This window comes from Martes martes (assembly GCF_963455335.1).
Source record: "Martes martes genome assembly, chromosome: 7".
In the NCBI taxonomy this organism is placed as follows: domain Eukaryota; kingdom Metazoa; phylum Chordata; class Mammalia; order Carnivora; family Mustelidae; genus Martes; species Martes martes.
The window spans coordinates 37,987,292-38,006,043 of NC_137894.1; the positions used below are offsets into that span (position 1 = coordinate 37,987,292).

An 18,752-nucleotide genomic window follows, 5' to 3' on the forward strand; every position below is an offset into this window, starting at 1 on the left:
AAAAAAGAAATTAGAAATGGAGTGGAAAACAGTAGCCAAAGACCTGGGGAATAATGAGCCAGTCCCATCTAGTATTTTCCTCAGGTTTCATTCCCAAACCCTAAGAAGTAAAAGTTGTTTAAAATATTCAATGGCATCCTTTTATCATGCTACTGAATATAGTTTGAAAGCTTAAGGTGATATGTTTAAAGATTAGAAACAATAAAAAAAATCCTGTAGGCTTATAATGCAAATGAAACGGGAAAAATTATAGCAAGATATTTTGGATTTAGAGAAGAATGTGCCAATCACCAAAATTTAATGTTTAATTGCATAAAAATGCTGGTGCAGTGAAATTAGAAATTCAACAGATGGTCCTAAAATAAAATATTTCTGCAGTATATGAGAACAATTGTTCCCTAACTCCTCTCAAATGAAAGTGCAGATAATTAAGTGCAATCTAAATCATCCAATCCAAGTCAATCAATTCATTTTATCAAACACTCGGGGGAATGAACTCAAGACAAGGCAACTTTCACTGAAAATACAATTTCTCATTTAATTAATAAACAATTACTGAGGAATTACTGGGGCTAGAGAGAAGATACAGTTATTAATAAGAAAAGGAGATTCCATAGCCTTTCCCCCTGAAGAATCCCTAGTTGAAAGAAACTGAAGGCATATACACCTAAGAACTTGAGAATATTGACTGTTGCATTCTCCTGATTTTTTCACAAATGTTAAAATAAACAGTAAGTTTATTTGCCTAAGATATCAATGACTTAAAAGAAAAAAATTCATAAGACCTGATATGTGATGAAAGCTGAACTTGGTGTCACCTCTTCCTGGACTTTTTTTTTTTTTAAACGATTTTATTTATTTATTTGACAGACAGAGATCACAAGTAGGCAGAGAGGCAGGCAGAAAGAGAGGGGGAAGCAGGCTCCCTGCTGAGCAGAGAGCCCAATGCAGGGCTCCATTGTGGGGCTCGATCGCAGGACCCCAGGATCACTACCTGAGCCGGAGAGAGAGGCTTTAACACTGAGCAACCCAGGCGCCCCCTTCCTGGACTTTTCACCAGCAGTAACATTTGCTTTTAGCAACCATTTAAAAACAGTTAATTCATACACACTTTATTCCTTTCAGTATTGGTCTACCTTGCCAAGTACATTTTTCCAGTGATGTTTATCTATTCAAAGTAAATACACTCTGGCAATCCATTTCATGTTCATCTTTTTTGTCCTGAGGCATTAAAGACCTCATAGAACCAATAGAACTAAGATGCCATTTCTCAGATTTTAGTGTCCAACAGAATCACAGAGAGGACTTATTAAAAATCGATTGCTAGCTCCACCCTCAGAGTTTCTAAGGATGGAGTCCAAGAGTTTGCTTTTCTAATGAACTGTGAAACTGCTGCTACTATTCCAAGGACCACACTTTGTTTTATTTATTTATTTATTTATTTATTTATTTATTTATTTATTTAAAAGTAATCTTTGCATCCAACATGGGGCTCAAACTCTGAGATCAAGGGTCAGGTGCTCTGCCGACTGAGCCAGCCAGGTGCCTCGGGGACCACACTTTGAGAACTACTCTCCTAAGTAATCTCTATCTGCTTATTCTCAGAAGTTAGAGAGCTGAGGTCACAAGAGGAGTTGAGGAAGCCAAAAAGGAATTTTCTTACTCCCATGAAAAATCTCAGGCCTGGTTCTATATGTTCATATATTTTTATTTTGTTTTTGTTATGTCCAGTTAGGAACATATAGTATGAATATTTAAGGTCAAATGTCTTCCTTTCTGGAGGGTTCTATACCAGAGTGTCTTTTTAAGGCAGGTAGCTCCTAACACACATGTGCTTATAATGGCAGGATGGAGGTCAGCTTACATACTTAGAGAGCTGTGCAGGCCACAATCATAGATCAATGATTAATTATTTCCAAAACAGATGAGATGAAAAACAAGGAACAGAGAATCCTTACTATGTTATAACACAGGTAATAAGTGACTCCTTATTCCAACAAAGTAAAACTTCTACACACTAAAAACCCAAGTATGAGAGGGTTGGTACATGATCGTAATAGGGAAGGGAGGGCTCTTCTTCAAAAAGTTGTTAAGAGTGTTATCAACTCCAAACACCAGGATGTCTTTCCAGGTAATGAAAAATGAGGTTGTCACTGATAGTAACAAGAATCTCATAAAATCTTTACCTCTAAACTTAGATTTCTCCACTATTCTTTTTCTTTCATCTCCTACTTTTCTTTCTTGATTATTGAGCACTGGTTCTTTAACACAGTGAATTGAATGAAAGTATTAAGTAATTTAGTATAGATATCTAATTCAGAGCATTGCTTTCAATAAATGATTAGTGTGATGCCTGGGTGGCTCAGCGCCTGCCTTCAGCTCCCTTCATGATCCCAGTGTTGTGGGATAGAGTCCCATGTTGGACTCCTTGCTCAGCGGGGAGCCTGCTTCTCCTTCCACCTGCCACTCCCCCTAACTGTGTTTGCTCTCTTTCGCTCTGACAAATAAATAAATAAAATCTTCTTAAAATAAATAGATAGATAGATAAAGACAATTGGATAGCCAACTGGAAAAAATAAACTAAATCCCTACCACACTCCTTTCACCAAAAGAAATTACAGTTATGTTGAAGATTTAAACACAAATAAGTCAAACTACTAGTTCTAGAAAAAAATTATGAGTGAATTTTATTTTTTTTTTACAATCTCAAAGGGAGATAGACCTTTCTAAGTATGACATACACCTCAATGCCCAAACAGGATGAATACATGGGGTTACATAAAATATTTCTAAAATTTTGCATATTAAAAAATAAAGATGAAGGGTGGTTGGGTGGCTCAGTCAATTAGGCATCTGCCTTTGACTCAGGTCATGATCCCACAGTTCTGGGACTGAGCCTCACATCAGGCTCCCTGCTAGTGGGGAGTCTGCCTGTCCCTCCTCCTCTGCCCCTCCCACCCCCCACTTGAGTTCTCTCTCTCTATCAAATAAATAAATAAAATATTTTAAAAGAAATAAAGAAAAAATACAAGTGAAAATATTTGCTATTAGTATCACAAAAAGATAGCTAGGTCTGATACTATGTTAAGATCTATACAAATCAATAAGGAAAGACCAACACCCTAATGACAAAGTGGTGGCTCCAACCATAGCCTGTTTCCTCAAGTTGCTTACTTCTGAACCAAAATCTCAAGCAGGTTACCAGGTCATAAGTCTATATCCTGGATGCAAAAGGGTCTTGGGAAATTTTGAGTCTGACTTTTACATGTTAGAAATATCATTGAAATGTCCTTTAATACAGAAAGGCTGTTTAAAAGGAAGTGAACATTCATGACTATGACAAATGTCTACTACCATTTTTTTTTACCAGTTTTATTTTAATAGTGGTCAGTAGGAAAATATGGATGCAAATTTAATTTTCATTTTTCATTTACTTGGAAATTTAGCTGCTACTTGGAAATTTGGCTTCTGTCATTCATGTACTCTTTCAGTTTTTCATAAATCCAACCAATATTTATTAAGCACATACTACGTACCTGGCAGTGTCTTCTAGATGCTTGAAGTACACTAATGAATAAAACAGCAGAAAATTTCTGCCCCCATAGAGCTTATGTTCTAGTGGGATGTCTTCAGTCCCTGTTGGTAGTACACATCAGTTTTCCAATTTTTATTCCAAACAAGGGCAGGTTAAGTGGGTAGAGCAGAATAAGTAGGCTTATTCTGCAGCTGTACATCAGGTTCTGCAAGACAATTCTATTAATTGGTCTAGTTTCTAGATACCTGCCTCTTCAAATACATGGCAAAATACATTCTAAAAAAGCCATTTGCTGTTTGGGATGCTTCCCTCATTGTAGTGAATGAATGAGATCTGACTGTAAGAGATGTGCCTATTGAATTTAACTATATTCAAAAGAGAATATAGTAATTAAGAAGATTCTTTGCTAAAAGTTCAGAGGACACTAATATTTTCAAAATGCTTTAGAAATGTCGAGAAAATAGAGAGTAAAAATTGCATGTATATTTGCAGGTGATGCCCATGTATGTTCTTTTTTTTTTTTTTTTTTGATTACCTATCTATCTATCTATCTATTTATGAGAGAGAGCAGAGTGGGGCAGGGGAGAGGTGCAGAGGCAGAGGGAGAGAGAATCTCATGCAGACTCTGCATGGAGCGTGGAGTCTATCTTGGAGCTCGATCCTCCGGACCCAGAGATCACAACTTGAGCTGAAACCAAGAGTTGGACACTCAATGGACTGTGCCACTCAAGCTCCCTGATTACCCTGTGTGTTCTATTGGACCCAGTCAGGCATATCTCTTCATCCCTATCTCACATTGACCAAAACCAGAAAAAAAAAAGCAATGTTTGGTTTAATAATGATATATAAAGTTATTTTAAAGATACTCCTAGGTAATGCTGGCTAGCTCAGTTGGTGGACCATGTTACTCTTGATCTCAGGGCTGTAAGTTCAAGCCCCACATTGGGTGTAGAGATTATTTAAAAATTAATAAATCTTTTAAAAAATATTTCCAAATCATTAATTCATTTAGCAATATTTTTTCTTCAGAATGTTTGAAATCCTTGTTCCACTGCCCACTAGCTCCCAGTTTTGTTGTTGAACAGTGGACACAATACCATTTTGAGTGTTAGTCCCTGGTATTTGTCTTGTTTTATATTCTCTGGAAGCTTAAAGGTCTTCTCTGTCTTCTGTGTGCTCAAATTTCCTGATCAAAGGCTTTGGTATAGATCGATTTTTATCCATTGTGGTAGGCTCATGGTGAACCCACTTAATTTGGTAACTCATGTACTTCAGTTCTGAAAAATTTTTTTAGATTGTTTCATAGATGATCATCCCTCTCTCCCCCGCCCCTCCCCCCATTTTTGGAACCCTTCTTATGTGGATTTTGAATTCCCTGAACTAGTCCTTTCTTTTGGTTCTGCATTCTAGGAAATTCTCTCAACTTTTTCTTCCAATCCTTTTATTAAGCTTATACGCTCTTATTTTCAATTCTTAAGGTCTAAATGTCTCATATGATAGTGGCTTCTCTTAAGTGTCTGATAATCCTTGGTCATCTGCTCATATTTAAGAATAAAGCAACAAGCTGCTGACAGGCAATTCTGAGTATACAGGTGGGGATTTGTCAGTTGCAAACTTAGAGTAATTTTCTTTGGGTTTATAGTTAGGGAACCTTCCAAATCAGTATCTTCAGGTCTTTCCTTTGGGGTTGATCTGAGTCCATATAGAAGGATCTTCTAACCTCCTTGGAAGTTGAAATCCTGGCTGCCCTGAACCTGGGAGCCAAATTGATAAACATATCTGGAGGCCTTAATGTCCAATACACAATGTTAACTTAATTCCCTCACCCCTGAGGGACCTCCTGCTTCACCAGCCGCAGAGAGTACGTTTGCAGTATTTTGCCTCAGTAGGAGAGAGTCATTTGTCTGCCTGACTGCGTGGAGTTGGGAAGGGAATCTGACTGCTTCTTAAACAGATTGGCAACTAATCCTCCTTATAGTATTCCCCTCTTTCCTTACTTCTCTTCAAGGGGAACCTGGAACTGGCTGGTTATGAATCTTCTAATGACACTTTAGTGTATACAGGTTGAATTATCGATTTACCTCATTGCTCCCTTAAGATGCAGTTGTAATAGTCTACTACAACTTTTATCACTCATTTGCTTTTCCAGCTAAAAGACTTCTCAGGTTTTGTTGCCATTGTCTCTTCTTTGGCTCCTTATGATTTTTAATCCTTACAAAGTCATTTTATGGCATGGTTTACTTTAACTTAACATGGGGGTGGAAAAGCAGAAGGAAAGATAGAAAAATCCATAATTATTAAAGATAGGTGATTAAGTACTTGGAGATTCTTTTTTTTTTTTTTTAAATATTTTATTTATTTATTTGACAGACAGGGATCACAAGTAGGCAGAGAGGCAGGCGGAGAGAGAGAGAGGAGGAAGCAGGCTCCCTGCTAAGCAGAGAGTCTGATGTGGGGCTCGATCCCAGGACCCTGGGATCATGACCTGAGCCGAAGGCAGAGACTTTAACCCATTGAGCCACCCAGGCGCCCAGTACTTGGAGATTCTTAATACTACTCTGTCTACTTTTTCTTTTAGAGGTTTGAAACGTTCTATAATAAAAATATTTTTTAAAAATCCTTTTACTGGGGCACCTGGGTGGCTCAGTGTGTTAAAGCCTCTGCCTTCGGCTCAGGTCATGATCTCAGGGTCCTGGGATCGAGCCCCACATAGGGCTCTCTGCTCAGCAGGGAGCCTGCTTCCCTTCCTCTCTCTCTGCCTGCCTCTCTGCCTACTTGCGATCTCTTTCTGTCAAATAAATAAATAAAATCTTAAAAAAAATCCTTTCACTGATTTCTTAGTGTGATGTTAGGAGGGAGCAAACTCCGGAGCGTGTGTTAAACTGCCATCTCCATCTAGAAGTACAGAACCATTATTTTTCAATAAATATTTATTGAGCATCCACTATGTACTAGGCATTGTGCAAGGATATACACAGGAATTGGGAAAAGAAATTCTTTATTTTACTTGGCCTACTATACTGAGTTTAAAAAAATTAAAATCTGTGGCCATCTAGGCTTGATGTTTTAGAGTGGCAGTATTTTTTTTCCTTTTCTGAATCTGAATTTGTCTTGATTTTGGTATAAATGCACACTTTTATGAAATATGAAAGAAGGAATCCTAAAGGGGAAAAAGACATTGAATATAAGATGGACCCTTCGGGGATATCTCCTTAAGTCTGAAAATAGCATTCACACAAGCCATTTAGTGGCTTAAATAATAAATCACATTAGCAAGGAATAGAGAACTCTTTTTACCTATGAACAGAGAGAAAAGGCAAAATCTGTACCAGGAAATCCTGCAAGGGGTTCTAGCTAGCTGATAGAAGAGAATGAGGAGAGTGGACCTTTGCTGACTAGTAGAATGTGATTGATAATAGTGTGGAAAATCTTGGCTTTTAGTTCATCAGCAATGGAAGTGCCATGAACTGAAGGTAACACTTATAAAATTAATTGTTACATAAAATTGTTCCCTTTAGTCCCAAGGGAATAGTTGTGGAAAAGAAAGCAAGAACTCCTAGCTGCTCTCCTGTGGAGAAGGGAGTTACAAGGGAGTCCATTACCCACCAAACTTGGTTCTAGTTGGATTATGCTAAGAGGCCACTCACTCCATCTAGATAGCAACTTGCCACTTGACTTGATTAGCTCTATTCTCTTTCCTCCTCCTCCTTCTCCTCTTCCTTCTATGAACTTTCTAGAATACTTCCTTCTAAATCAGAGGCCAAGTTCAAGTCAATCTCCCAAGAAAGCAAAGCCCACTGCCTTTATTACTTTTCTTTTGACCGTAAAGTTTTCTCTGGGCAACTCAGGTCTTCCTCATAAATTTGTGTGTATGTGTTTTTGAGCATAGAGTGGAGGCTCTTAGGAAGTGGTTACTGAAACTCTGTTGACAGAATTATTTTGTCTGCCCAGTGGCAGGCTAAGGTGAATGGACGGGGAAATAAAATATATCAGATTACAACATTCTTAAGGCAGGGTGGGTTTGAGATTTTCTGTTCCTCACAGCATTCAGCACCAAACTTGGATGTAATAAATGTACATTATATTTCAATATTGATTGATATTGATTAATTTACACTATAGATACAGTACCCTAAATTATCGCTGAATTTGTATTACTAGTTGTTTTCCCCTGAGCTTTTCAGTAAAGCCTTCTGGCTCTATTTAACAAGGTCAGCAAAGGCCCAGAAATTAGTTATAAGTGACACAAAACTGTGGCTTCTATACTCTCTTTGTCTTCCATATATATAGGGAGTATTACAGAAAATCCATTGGTGGGAATAATATTCCTATATTAAAAATGATATATACAAAGATTGCATAACAGCATGAAAAACTAATTCATGTTATAATGTCAAATGATTGATAGATTTAATTCCAACCTCTCTTTCTTGAGTGTCTACTATGTATTCAGTCCCATGTTAGGTGCACGGTGCAGACAGATGCATGGCAAGCCTATTGCCCAAGAAGTATTTAATCTAAAGAGAAAATAAAGTATAAACCAGTATGGGCCATACTAGATGTGAAAAACTTCAACAGTCACTCCTTCAAAGGAGTAAAGGAGCCCTCATAAGTGAGGGTTTGGGTAGATAGCTATTTCTTCTTCTGAATTAGTTATATGAGAAAGAAGAAAAGAAACTAGTTCTCTCTTCGTCCCCCTTTTTTTGAAAACAGCATAAATCCTTCAGATGGGATTACATTCTCCTTTCTCCAATATTTCTCTTCAGGTTTACCACTGAGTGATAGACTCTTATGCCTCGAATGGGCCTTAAAAGTTCTAGTCAGTCTTCCCATCTGATGTTTAGGTCTTTGTTGCAAAAAATGGCCATCGGGTCTGTATTACTTAGAACACACTAGATTACAAATAGCAGAAAACTCGAATTCTGTTGGTTTCATCGATGAAAGCAGACCTGGGTTCAGAAGCTGTTTGATCAGAGCCTCAAAAGCATCATCAAACATCCTATCTTTTTGCTTTCTCCATGCCTACTTCATTTAATCTAGCTGGACCTTGTGCTTGGAAAACAGCTGCCTACAGTCCAGGGGCTCCTTATTATTATTATTATTATTTTTCATACAACAGGCTGGTGATGTTCCTTCAATTTTTGTTGTTGTTGTTATGATCCCTGATTTTTGGAGTACGTGCAGAAAGAAGAGGTTGCCTCTGAGGTTGTTTTGGAATATGTGAAACAGACAAACAAAACCGTCCCCCAAAGGCCACAGCAAATTGTTCCTCTCATTGTCTCAAATTGTGTCGTGCCCATTGCCAACCAGTAACTGTGGCAGGGATGGGGCTATGTTGCTTTATTTAGGTTGGAATTATGCTAATTTGTTTATATTGGAACCACATGCTCCAGCAGGCCTCAGCCAGGGCAGGGATGTGAGGGCTAAGAACAAGGGGTGTTAACCTAGGGAGAGCGGATAATGGAGAAACTACCACAGGATATGGCACAAAGTCCAGGGTGTGTCCATTGGCAACGTCTTGGAAACCCCCAGCCCCAATCAACAATTGCTTTCTCCCTCTGGACAGCTTGGGTTGTAATAAAGTAAAGCAACTGCATATTTGCAGCTTAATCTACCTCCTTGTTTCCATGCAAGTCTGGGCTTCAATGACTCCTTCTTGCCATGTTGTTGCCCTCAAAGCACTGGCTGCTTCCTTCAATTTGTTACTTTGGATGTGTCTTCTTTCTTCAGTGTTTCTTCTGCCTGGCCTTTACTGGTCTTTACTGCACTCACTGAGCCGAAAGACTTAAAACACTGGATGTCACAGGAGAAAACCTTACTTCCATTTCCAAACTGAAAGGAATTTAAATTTGGTTATTTTGTCTTCTTTTTTCTCTGCTTGTAGCTTCTTCGGGCTAAGTTAGAACTTGCGCCAAGACAGCGGCTGTGCGACCAAACCTCCCTGGGCCATCTTTGCAAAATGAAGGCACTGGCTTGATCCGTTTCCAAGAACTCGTCTTGCTGTCCAATTCCGTGGCCCCGAACAGGATTCGCGTGGGAAGAGGTGATTGTAGACTTGGGGGATGTGTGAGTGGAGTGTTTGGGTACCTGAAACCCACACTGCTTTGTATAGTTTGAGGGAGCTTTTGACCCGTTTCCTGCGTGCTGCTCAGCAACGAATTCGACCAGCTGCACCAACTCCAAGCGCGGACCGAGGCGGCTCGGTCTCCCTTCCCCACACACGCATCTCCCGCGCCCAGCGCGGCGCAGCCTCCCGGGGCTGGAACGTCCGGGCCCGGCCGAGCTCTGCGTCCGGCGTCCAGTGTGGCTTGGTCGGGAACTGCAGCTTCCAGGGCTCTGCGGCCTCGGACAGGGTGGCCTGAGCAGCGGATCCAGATGCGCCCGCAGCTGCGTCTCCACCGCGCCGCTCTGCCGCCCGAGGCAGGAGCGGGACAAGCCAGAGGAGGCGCCACGGTGCCTGCCTCCCTGCTCCCGGGGGCACGGACTAGGCGCCCCCGGCGGGCGGCCCGTTTCTACTTCGCGGGGTGCCTGCGCGCGTCTCCCGCCCCTCCCCGGCAGCCCCGAATTCGTCCCGCCTCACCCCACCGCGGGCTTTGTCCACCGGCCGCGCGGCGGCCCCTCCCCGTTCCCGCCGGCTCCTCCCCACCCCCTCCGCTGGCCCCACTTCCTCGGCGCAGGCGGCAGGAGCTAGCAGGGGACGAAAGGGTTAACCCGGGGCTCTTCCCGGCGCGGAGGGATCCGGAGCGGAGCCGAGCGCGGTGCTGAGGCCGTCTCAGCGAAAAAAATGTCCGCCTGAGGAGACCCACAAGTTCTATTCGGGGGGACCGCCAGCCCGCCCCGGGAGGAAGGGGCGGCCAGGCCCGAGAGCCGCCTCTCCCGCCCGGATCCGAGAGCTCGCGCGGGGCAAAGTGAGCCGAGCCTCCGGGAGGTGCAAGGGGAAGCCCGAGCCCGCTCTCCCGGCCAAAGTGAACTTTAATCGGGGTGGTTGGATGCGGAGACGGGGCGGCAGGTAATTGCGGAGAGGCGAGCGGGAGGGGTACGCCGTGGCGGGGCTGGGGGCTGAGGGGCCCCGCCGCGTCCCTGCCGGAGCGGAGGCGACCCCGGCCCCGCACCCTAACTCCGCGCCCCTTTGTACAGAGGCGAGCCCGGGGTTCCCTCCAACTTGGGGAGCGGAGTGGGGGCGGAGGCGAGAGTCGCGGGCCGCCAGGCCCGCTGGCGGCGCGCTCGGCCTGCGCGCCCCGCTCGGCACTCGGCTCCGGCTCTGGGGCGCGCGGGAGAGCAGGCTGCTTCGGCCGCCGCGCCGGGCTCATTGTTCGGCAGGTCCGGGGCTGGCCGGCCGTAGGCAGGGCAGCAAAAGTGGGAGGAGGCCGAGCCGGGGGAGGAGGACGCCGGGCAAGAGCGAGACTAGTTGTCGAGGTTTGTATTTTCTTTTTAAAAACGCCCCTCGGACGCGCGGGGGTTGCTTTCCGACCCCCGGGGCCCGCTGGGGACGTCCGGGCGGCGGCGGCGGCGGCAGACGCGGGCCTGCGAGCGGCGCGTTCCCTGCAACTTGTCAGTTCTATTGTTGCTGAGCCTGTGAGTCACTTCGCATCTCCCCTCGTCGCCGCTCCGCTCGCTGGACGCCCAGTCGCCCCTCACCCCGCCCCTCGAGACCCCCGCCCGGCCGGGCGCCGCGCCGAGGACCCGGCGGCCGCGCGGGGTGGGGGCGCCGCGGAGGGGGCAGGGTTGAGCTCGGAAACTTGCGGGAGAGGCGGCGAGTTGCGGGAGCCGCCGCGACGCTCCCGGGCCGTGCGGAGAAACGCGTGGATTCAACGACCCGGCGCGGTGCTGGGCTCTCCTGCCCCCTGCCCGCGCGGCGGTGGGAACGAGTGGGGTAGTGGAAGTCAGCCCACGGCTCTCTTGCCCTGCGCCCTTCTTCATCCCCTCACACTCTTTGGGCCTCGGTGGTCTCTCTGAACCTATTTCCTCTGCTTTAGGACCCGCTAGAAGTGGCTGAAGATGAATCCCCAGCAGCAGCGCATGGCCGCTATAGGGACCGACAAGGAGCTGAGCGACCTGCTGGACTTCAGTGCGGTATGAGAGCTTTCCGCGGCATCTTGGGGTTCTGCTGAGGTTTACCAAAAAAAAAAAGGGGGGGGGGAGAGGGAGGGGGGAAAGCGACGTGGAGACTAGGCAGCGTGAACTCCATCTGCTTTGAGCAGTAGTTCTCAGGGCTGGAGTCCAGCTCCCCCAAGTTGGACACCTGAACTTTGATGTAATGTCTAGACTTGCAGATTTAAAACTTTAATGCCAGAGGGGTCATTTGATTTAACCAGTTAAAAGGAGAACAATGTAACCATGAGCTTTGGTTGAGTCACCTTCTGACCCTGATGATTATTAGAGATTTTGAACTTTATATGAAAAAAGAAAATTATTTTTGGTGCACTCCATTTCTCTTCCTAAGATGTGATAGAATTTATAATACCCGAAAGAGGTCAGTTATGAGAAAGCCAGTTAAAGGCAGGAATTTCCAGCCTGTTTGAACACTTTTAAGGACATGTATATTTGTGTATGTATATGGGTATACACATATATTTATATTTATATTTGTAAGTCTTTTACCATGGGGCAATAATTAAAGGACTTAAAAATAGCTGGAACCTAAGGCCTACTGCCTTTATCTGTAATGGGTTGAATTCCTTTATTAACTGTTGTTAGGAGGCAGGACCAATACCTACTTTCTAAAACTGGGTTATAATGGATTCTTACTCTATGTAGTTGTTTCATTGGATGTGATTCTGACTGTGTGTATTGAATAGTAGTGTAAATGTAATGAGATCTCTACTAGAAAGTGAAGATCATGGACAAAAATTTATAATTTTTAACCTTAATGTAAGTGACTGGGTTTTGAGAACAGACTATAACCAGTATTTCCAAGTAGCATTAGGAAATAGTGTCACTTAGTGTGTTTGCTTTTCTGGGTCTGAATGTATATTTTCAATTTTATCTTAACTTTCTTCTGAAATACAGTAACTGATGATTCTTGGTGGACTTTTGTTTGCAAGGAGTCCAGAAGAATTTCAGGACTAACAGATACATTTGGGTTATTTTGTAGATGTTTTCTCCACCTGTTAATAGTGGGAAGACCAGACCAACAACACTGGGAAGCAGTCAGTTCAGTGGATCAGGTAAGATGATAATTTAAAATCAGACACTCATATTTTGGTGTTGTGATACATTTTAGTAGAAAAATATGAAGTATTTTAATATTTCTATGTCATTCTGTAGTGTCTGGTTCAAATTAGAAGCAAAAACAAGCCTCAGATGAGAGCTGTTGCTTTTAGGACCCATTGATACTTCTGAGAATTTAAATATTGATGTAAAATTTTTCTGTTTTCCATGAATTTTTAAGTTGAATTTGTCTTGAGTACAAGGGATTATATCCTGCTTTTATGTTTGGACAAGTATCAGAAGAAAACACTCTGTGGTCCATGTGTGGTTTTTTGTTTGTTTAATGTTTATTTACGTAAGTGTATTGTTAAATTTTGTCAAAATTACAGCCTATTAGCATTATTTACATTTGGGTTCTAAAAAATTGGTGAATTAATGCTATTTGATATATGAGTATGAAAAGTGGAATTGAGTCAAGAAATAATTAGTAAGACTTATTTTAAAAGATGGCCCATTCCATTGAAAGACTGCAGCAAATTAACAATTTTGAGGATAGTTAGTTAAAATGTTAAAGGAATGATGTTACAAATAAATGAATAGAAAGATTTATTTCCAGATGACATCTATTAAGTTTCTGAATTCCATATTCTGATGATATTAGGATAATGTTTAGAATAAGTTAAATTAGATTTCTATTCCTACACTGGTGCTGTGGTCTTTAAATTGACTTTCTGTATATTTATAACTACTCCGCTCCATTATTAACATTTATCCCATTTTTTTTAAGAATGCATTTTTTGTTTTTCCAACTTATTTAAACTCAATGATTTGAAAAATAAACAGTAAGAAGCAAGGCCCATTCCAGTGTTCAAAACCTATAATTTTCTTTTTAAGTTAAACTATTTCTTAGTTCTCAAAGATGAAAAAAAAAAAGCCATGGACAGCATCATCTTAAAACTACTGTCAAGTTCCTGGGCTGAAATATGGTAATTCCTCTTTGACCGGTGCTTTTATTTTCCCTAGTAAAATGGTAATTGATTTTTTAAGATATTATAAGAGCAAAACATCAGGAAAGAAGGAAATGTCATAACTGATAACATCTTAATACTGCTTTATATTTAAAAAGTGTTTCTATTTAAAAATAATTCAGTAACTATTAAAATTTATTTTTCATGATGAAATTACAACTTATGGGTAAAATACAGAATGTTTAACACCTCAAATAAGCAAAATAAAAGCATTCTAGGTTTTAAATATGCTAAAGGCTGATATTGTCTCTATTCAAAAGAATATCATAAAATGTTAGCCGAACCCCAACTCTGTTCCTATCTCCTTTCCATTTACTGGTAATTATTTGAAAATTGTAACTTTTTTGGGGTGGGGAGAAAAGATTACTAGTTAATGTAGAAGAAGGCTATATTCTTTTACTTTCTTTACTACTGTTTTGAGTATGTCTCAGTCTTTGCAACTAATTCATTTTCAGTACTTTAAATTTACTTTGATACATAGTAGATGCTTAGTGTATTTCTTTAAGTGGGTAGTGACATTGCTCTTTAGGTTGTTTGTTCGAACTTTAGTTGTGGAAAATATATTTAACTGATATTCATTGGTATCAAGGACATGAACTTTATTTAGAAACTTGCTATTAGAAATACTTTCTGTTTTTAGAATAAAGGCAGTTATATTTTTTCACTTTTTGAAATTAATGTGTGGTTTATGTAGTGTGTGACACTAAAAAGTATGCATGAACGTGGTATATATTATTATAAGCATGGCATTGGAACATTTGTGGGCCTTTCTTGTCGCTTGCATTATGCGAAGAAAGAAATTATTTGTTTATATTGCAGAAATAATTATATGGTATTTGATTATTTGGGGTAGGAAATTTTTAATTTTAAAACTGTTAGATTTGTTACTTGTCCATTGAAAGTTTGAACTTAAACACGTGTTTAGTGGATATAGTTATATTTATCTTCGTGGTTTGTTTTAAATACTGGGAAAAAAAAAACTATGACCTTTAATAATTAGTGAATGGATTTAAACTTTGGGAAAAGCATAATGGCATAAGTGGTTATTTTATATCAGAGCATATTGGTATATGTGGTTTTCCTATAGTCAGTTTTTTATCTTAAATGTCTAAAAGAAATTGGTATAGCAATATTATTTTATTTATATACTTTATTGACATCTGAATAATCTTCTATTCTGATTTCAAAGGATATTAATATGTCCTAATGCCTGTTTATTTGCAGCAATATAAGGAGCTAAAGAGAGCTAAAGATCTTTCTGAAGAGCTGACTTAAAGATTAGAGTTTTCTTGTATTTGGAGTAATATTAAGACCTTAAGCCTTGCTTCCTGAAAACTAGTTGTGCAGTATAATTTCCTTTCTTATGTTCTTTTGGAGGATAACTTAATTTCACGTTGGACTTTTTTGGAGAAATAATAAAACAGACTTAGAATTTTTTAGCAGAAAGCGTACAATATATTTTATAGTTTAAAAAAACATTATTTTTTTTAAAAGTTTTATTCCTAAAACTAATAACTTGTATGATAGCTGACACTTCTTCAAAAGTCATTGGAAAAGATGAGAATGTATTTCTATTACTTATTTGTCTGGAGAAATCTGTTATAATGCTATTTCTTCATCAAGGTGTTAATTTTCTTGCATTATCATAAGACTGAATTTGTCTCCTTCATATGATAGAATCTGTGATGTTCTTACAGTGACCTTGAGAGGTGTTTCTCTCTGTAGGAGTTCAAAGTGAGGTACTGTGTTATGTTAGCCCAGTGTATCAGGAGAAAACTTGTTGAAAGGATTGATAAAATGGAAGTACTTCAGGTGTTTAAATCCACTGTTCCCTCCAACTATAGAGTTTGAGTGTGTAGAACTAAATTGTGGTATTGGATTTAATTTTTAGTAGTTTAAATATTTACATGATATCCAAAAATTTTCCTTTATTAGTTTTTGAATCTAAGTAGTAAGAGATATTGAAACAGAATGGGTATATTCATTTTGTAAGCTATCTATGTATATATTGAATCTATTTTTGATATTTCTGGAAAGTTATTTTACTTAGCAAGTAAAGTTTTGCTTTTTGTTATTCAAAGCAGATTTTTGTAACATAATTTCTTCTTGCCCAAGATTTTTGGAAATAATTGTAAGAACTGTTTTCCGGCTTTTAATTTTTAAAAGGAATACAGCTTTTCATTCTTCAGTTACTGATCACTGTTTTGGGGGGAAATTTTTCATTTGTATAGGCTTTATGCTTTTTGAAAGTAATTTGTTCTTTCAGGAAGCAAATATGCTAATCTAGGGGTGAGCTGGTGAAGGTTTGACTTGGTATTAGTATATGGGGAAGGAAGGAAATAATACCGGAAAGAAAGGACTGACAGAATTTGAAGAACTGGATTTCTGTAGGTTAAGAGAAACGACTTAAGGTTGCAGTTCTAGCATAACTGGAGTGTGGTTGTGCTGGAGGAAATAAAGATGCCGAATTGTTTTGAGCATTTTAAATTTCACAGGACCTGGAACTTTTCTAGCTAATTGTGGGATTTATGAGAGAGAGAAAAGTGCTGGGAGATGAGTTAAAGATGTTAGTTAAAAAAAAAACAACAGCAGCTCTTTTTTGTTTATAAAATTAATAGTCATCATTGAAAAGAAAGTTGAACAGAAAAAGCGACAAAGGAAAAAAAATCACCCATTATTTCACTGTCCAGAGAAAATTGTTATGTTTTGATATGTTTCCATTTGGTTTTGTTTTTCCAGTTAGTCCTTTGTTTGCAAAGTTGAGAGATTAATGATGTTTTCATTTTATGTCCCCCTTTTTTATTTCACTTAATATTATGAGCATTTTCATCATGTACTTAAAGATACTTTATAAAGTTGGTTTACTATTGTATAATATTACATGGAATGGATATAGTATAACTTAACAATTTAGTTTTCTTACTGCTTGACATTTAGGGATTTTGTTAATTTGCTTTTTGTTATAAAAAATGTGATAGTGAACACCTTTTTGTACATGTGGATTTTTTATCTACACTTTGATTTCCTTTGGATAGGAGATGTAGGTTTTGTTTTTTTGTGCTTGCAAGTTATAATTAAAGCTAAGAGAGTGAATGAATACCCTTAGGGAAATGAACTCAGAGGGAGATAAATTATCAGGCCAAGGATTGATGTTAATGGTGGAATTAGATGTATAAAATTAGTGACTTTGGATAATTACTTAATGTAAAAATACAATTTTTGTTTGTATATAAGTGGAGTATAAGATGAGATTATGTAAAGATTTATATTTGTGTGTAAATTGGTTGTGTGGTAACTTGAGGGGATTCCCATCATTCTTCAACCTGTGCCTTTTGGAATGGAGTGTAATCTAATTGGAGTCTATTGGTGAGGGCTCTTGAATTCTTGACTTCTTAAGAGAGGTGCTATAGGATAGTGAGAGGAATTGGGCTCAGGAACCAGACAACTGGAATGGAATCAGTGCTTTGCAGCTTATTAGCTGGGGGTCCTTAGGCAAGTCCTTTCAATGATCTGACCATACTTTTTTGTGAAAAGTAGATGATACTGCCTACCTTCAGAATCTTTATGAGGATCAAGTAAGAGTATCTTTTTTAAAAAAAGGTTTATTTGTTTATTTGTTTGACAGACAGAGATCACAAGTAGGCAGAGAGGCAGGCAGAGAGTGGGGGGGGGGAGCAGGCTCCCCGCCAAGCAGAGAGCCTGATGCGGGGCTCGATCCCAGGACCCTGGGATCATGACCTGAGCCGAAGGCAGAGGCTTTAACCCACTGAGCCACCCAGGCGCCCCAAGATTATCTTTATATATTTCCTGACACACAGCAGTTTCAAAAATGGTAGCTGCCAAGGGTGCATGGGTGGTTCAGTTGGTTAATTGTCTGGACTCTTGATTTTGGCTCAGGTCATGATCTCAGGGTTGTGGGATTGAGCCCTGTGTCTGGCTCCGTGCTGGGTGTGGAGTCTGCTTAAAATTCTCTCTCCCTCTTCCTCTGCCCACTCCACTCCCTCTCTAAAAAATAAAAATGGTAGCTGCCATTATTATTATGGCATCCTCTTGAGTAATACTAATGATAATATTAATAATTAACAGTAATACTTAGAACCAGCTTTATAGGCAATGTTTATTGAACTATTATTATCTACTAGGTGCTATGTTAGTGGTGGTGGAGGTGAGGAAATGCCCCCCACAAGGGCAAATATCAAAGTTGCTTTTCAGTGCCATAAAATTATATATGTTGTCAGAAGTCTAAGAAGAAAGCAGGCAGTATTTTTAAATGAAAAGTTTTTTCCCCCTAGAAGAGTAGCTTTGAAAGGGCACCAGGGACCTAAGAACCTTACCTTTTTTTTCTTTTACAGTGGATTTCTTCTTAATACTATTATTTTGTAGATTAGATATTGTATAGTGCAGAATGGTAGACAGAAATGTGTACAGCTTTTGAAACTCTCTTCCATGCTTAGGCATTGCCATTTGGATGTAGTGTTTTCTCCATATTCTCTCTCTAACCACTTGAAATTCTTTCTGGAATGAGATATAGACTAAATAAATAAGTAAAATAAAAATTATGTGACCTGGGAGGATAGAATAGCTGGGAGACAGGTTGGAGAGAGTGTTAAGAGTCTCTAGAGTAGAGCTTCTCCAATTTTTTCTTAATAGCAGAGGAGAAGTAACATAAACTCCCCTGGGAGCCTGAAGCAACACATTGCAAGTGAGCAGAAGAAATCTTATCTTAAAAATTTATGTGCATTTTACTTTCTACTCCCAAACACAGACATATTTGTTGTAATATGAATATGTTTTGGGGTGCCTGGGTGGCTCAGTTGTTAAGCATCTGCCTTCGGCTCAGGCCATTCTCCCAGGATCCTGGGATCAAGCTCCACATTGGGCTCTCTGCTCCGAGGGAAGACTGCTTCTTCCTCTCCCACTTCGCTTGCTTGTGTTCCTTCTCTCGCTGTGTCTCTCTCTGTCAAATAAATAAAAATCTTAAAAAAATAAAAATAAATATGTTTTAATTAACCATTGAGTAAAACAGGTTCTAGGGACTT

General features: G+C 40.0%; 1 protein-coding gene across 3 annotated transcripts in view; it reads left to right on the top strand.

The window, feature by feature from the left end:
* The first annotated feature begins 10,221 nt into the window (after nucleotides 1–10,221).
* Nucleotides 10,222–18,752, top strand: part of TCF12 (transcription factor 12) — a 378,601-nt gene continuing 370,070 nt past the window's right edge. Inside the window, exons 1-3 of one of the 3 annotated variants that reach the window (XM_080807423.1) lie at nucleotides 10,222–10,544; nucleotides 11,512–11,608; nucleotides 12,630–12,702. In XM_080807423.1, coding sequence (XP_080663549.1) covers nucleotides 11,534–11,608; nucleotides 12,630–12,702 — 148 coding nt within the window. In that variant the 5' untranslated portion in view covers nucleotides 10,222–10,544; nucleotides 11,512–11,533. The other 2 variants (XM_080807424.1, XM_080807422.1) reach the window with 2 other exon arrangements.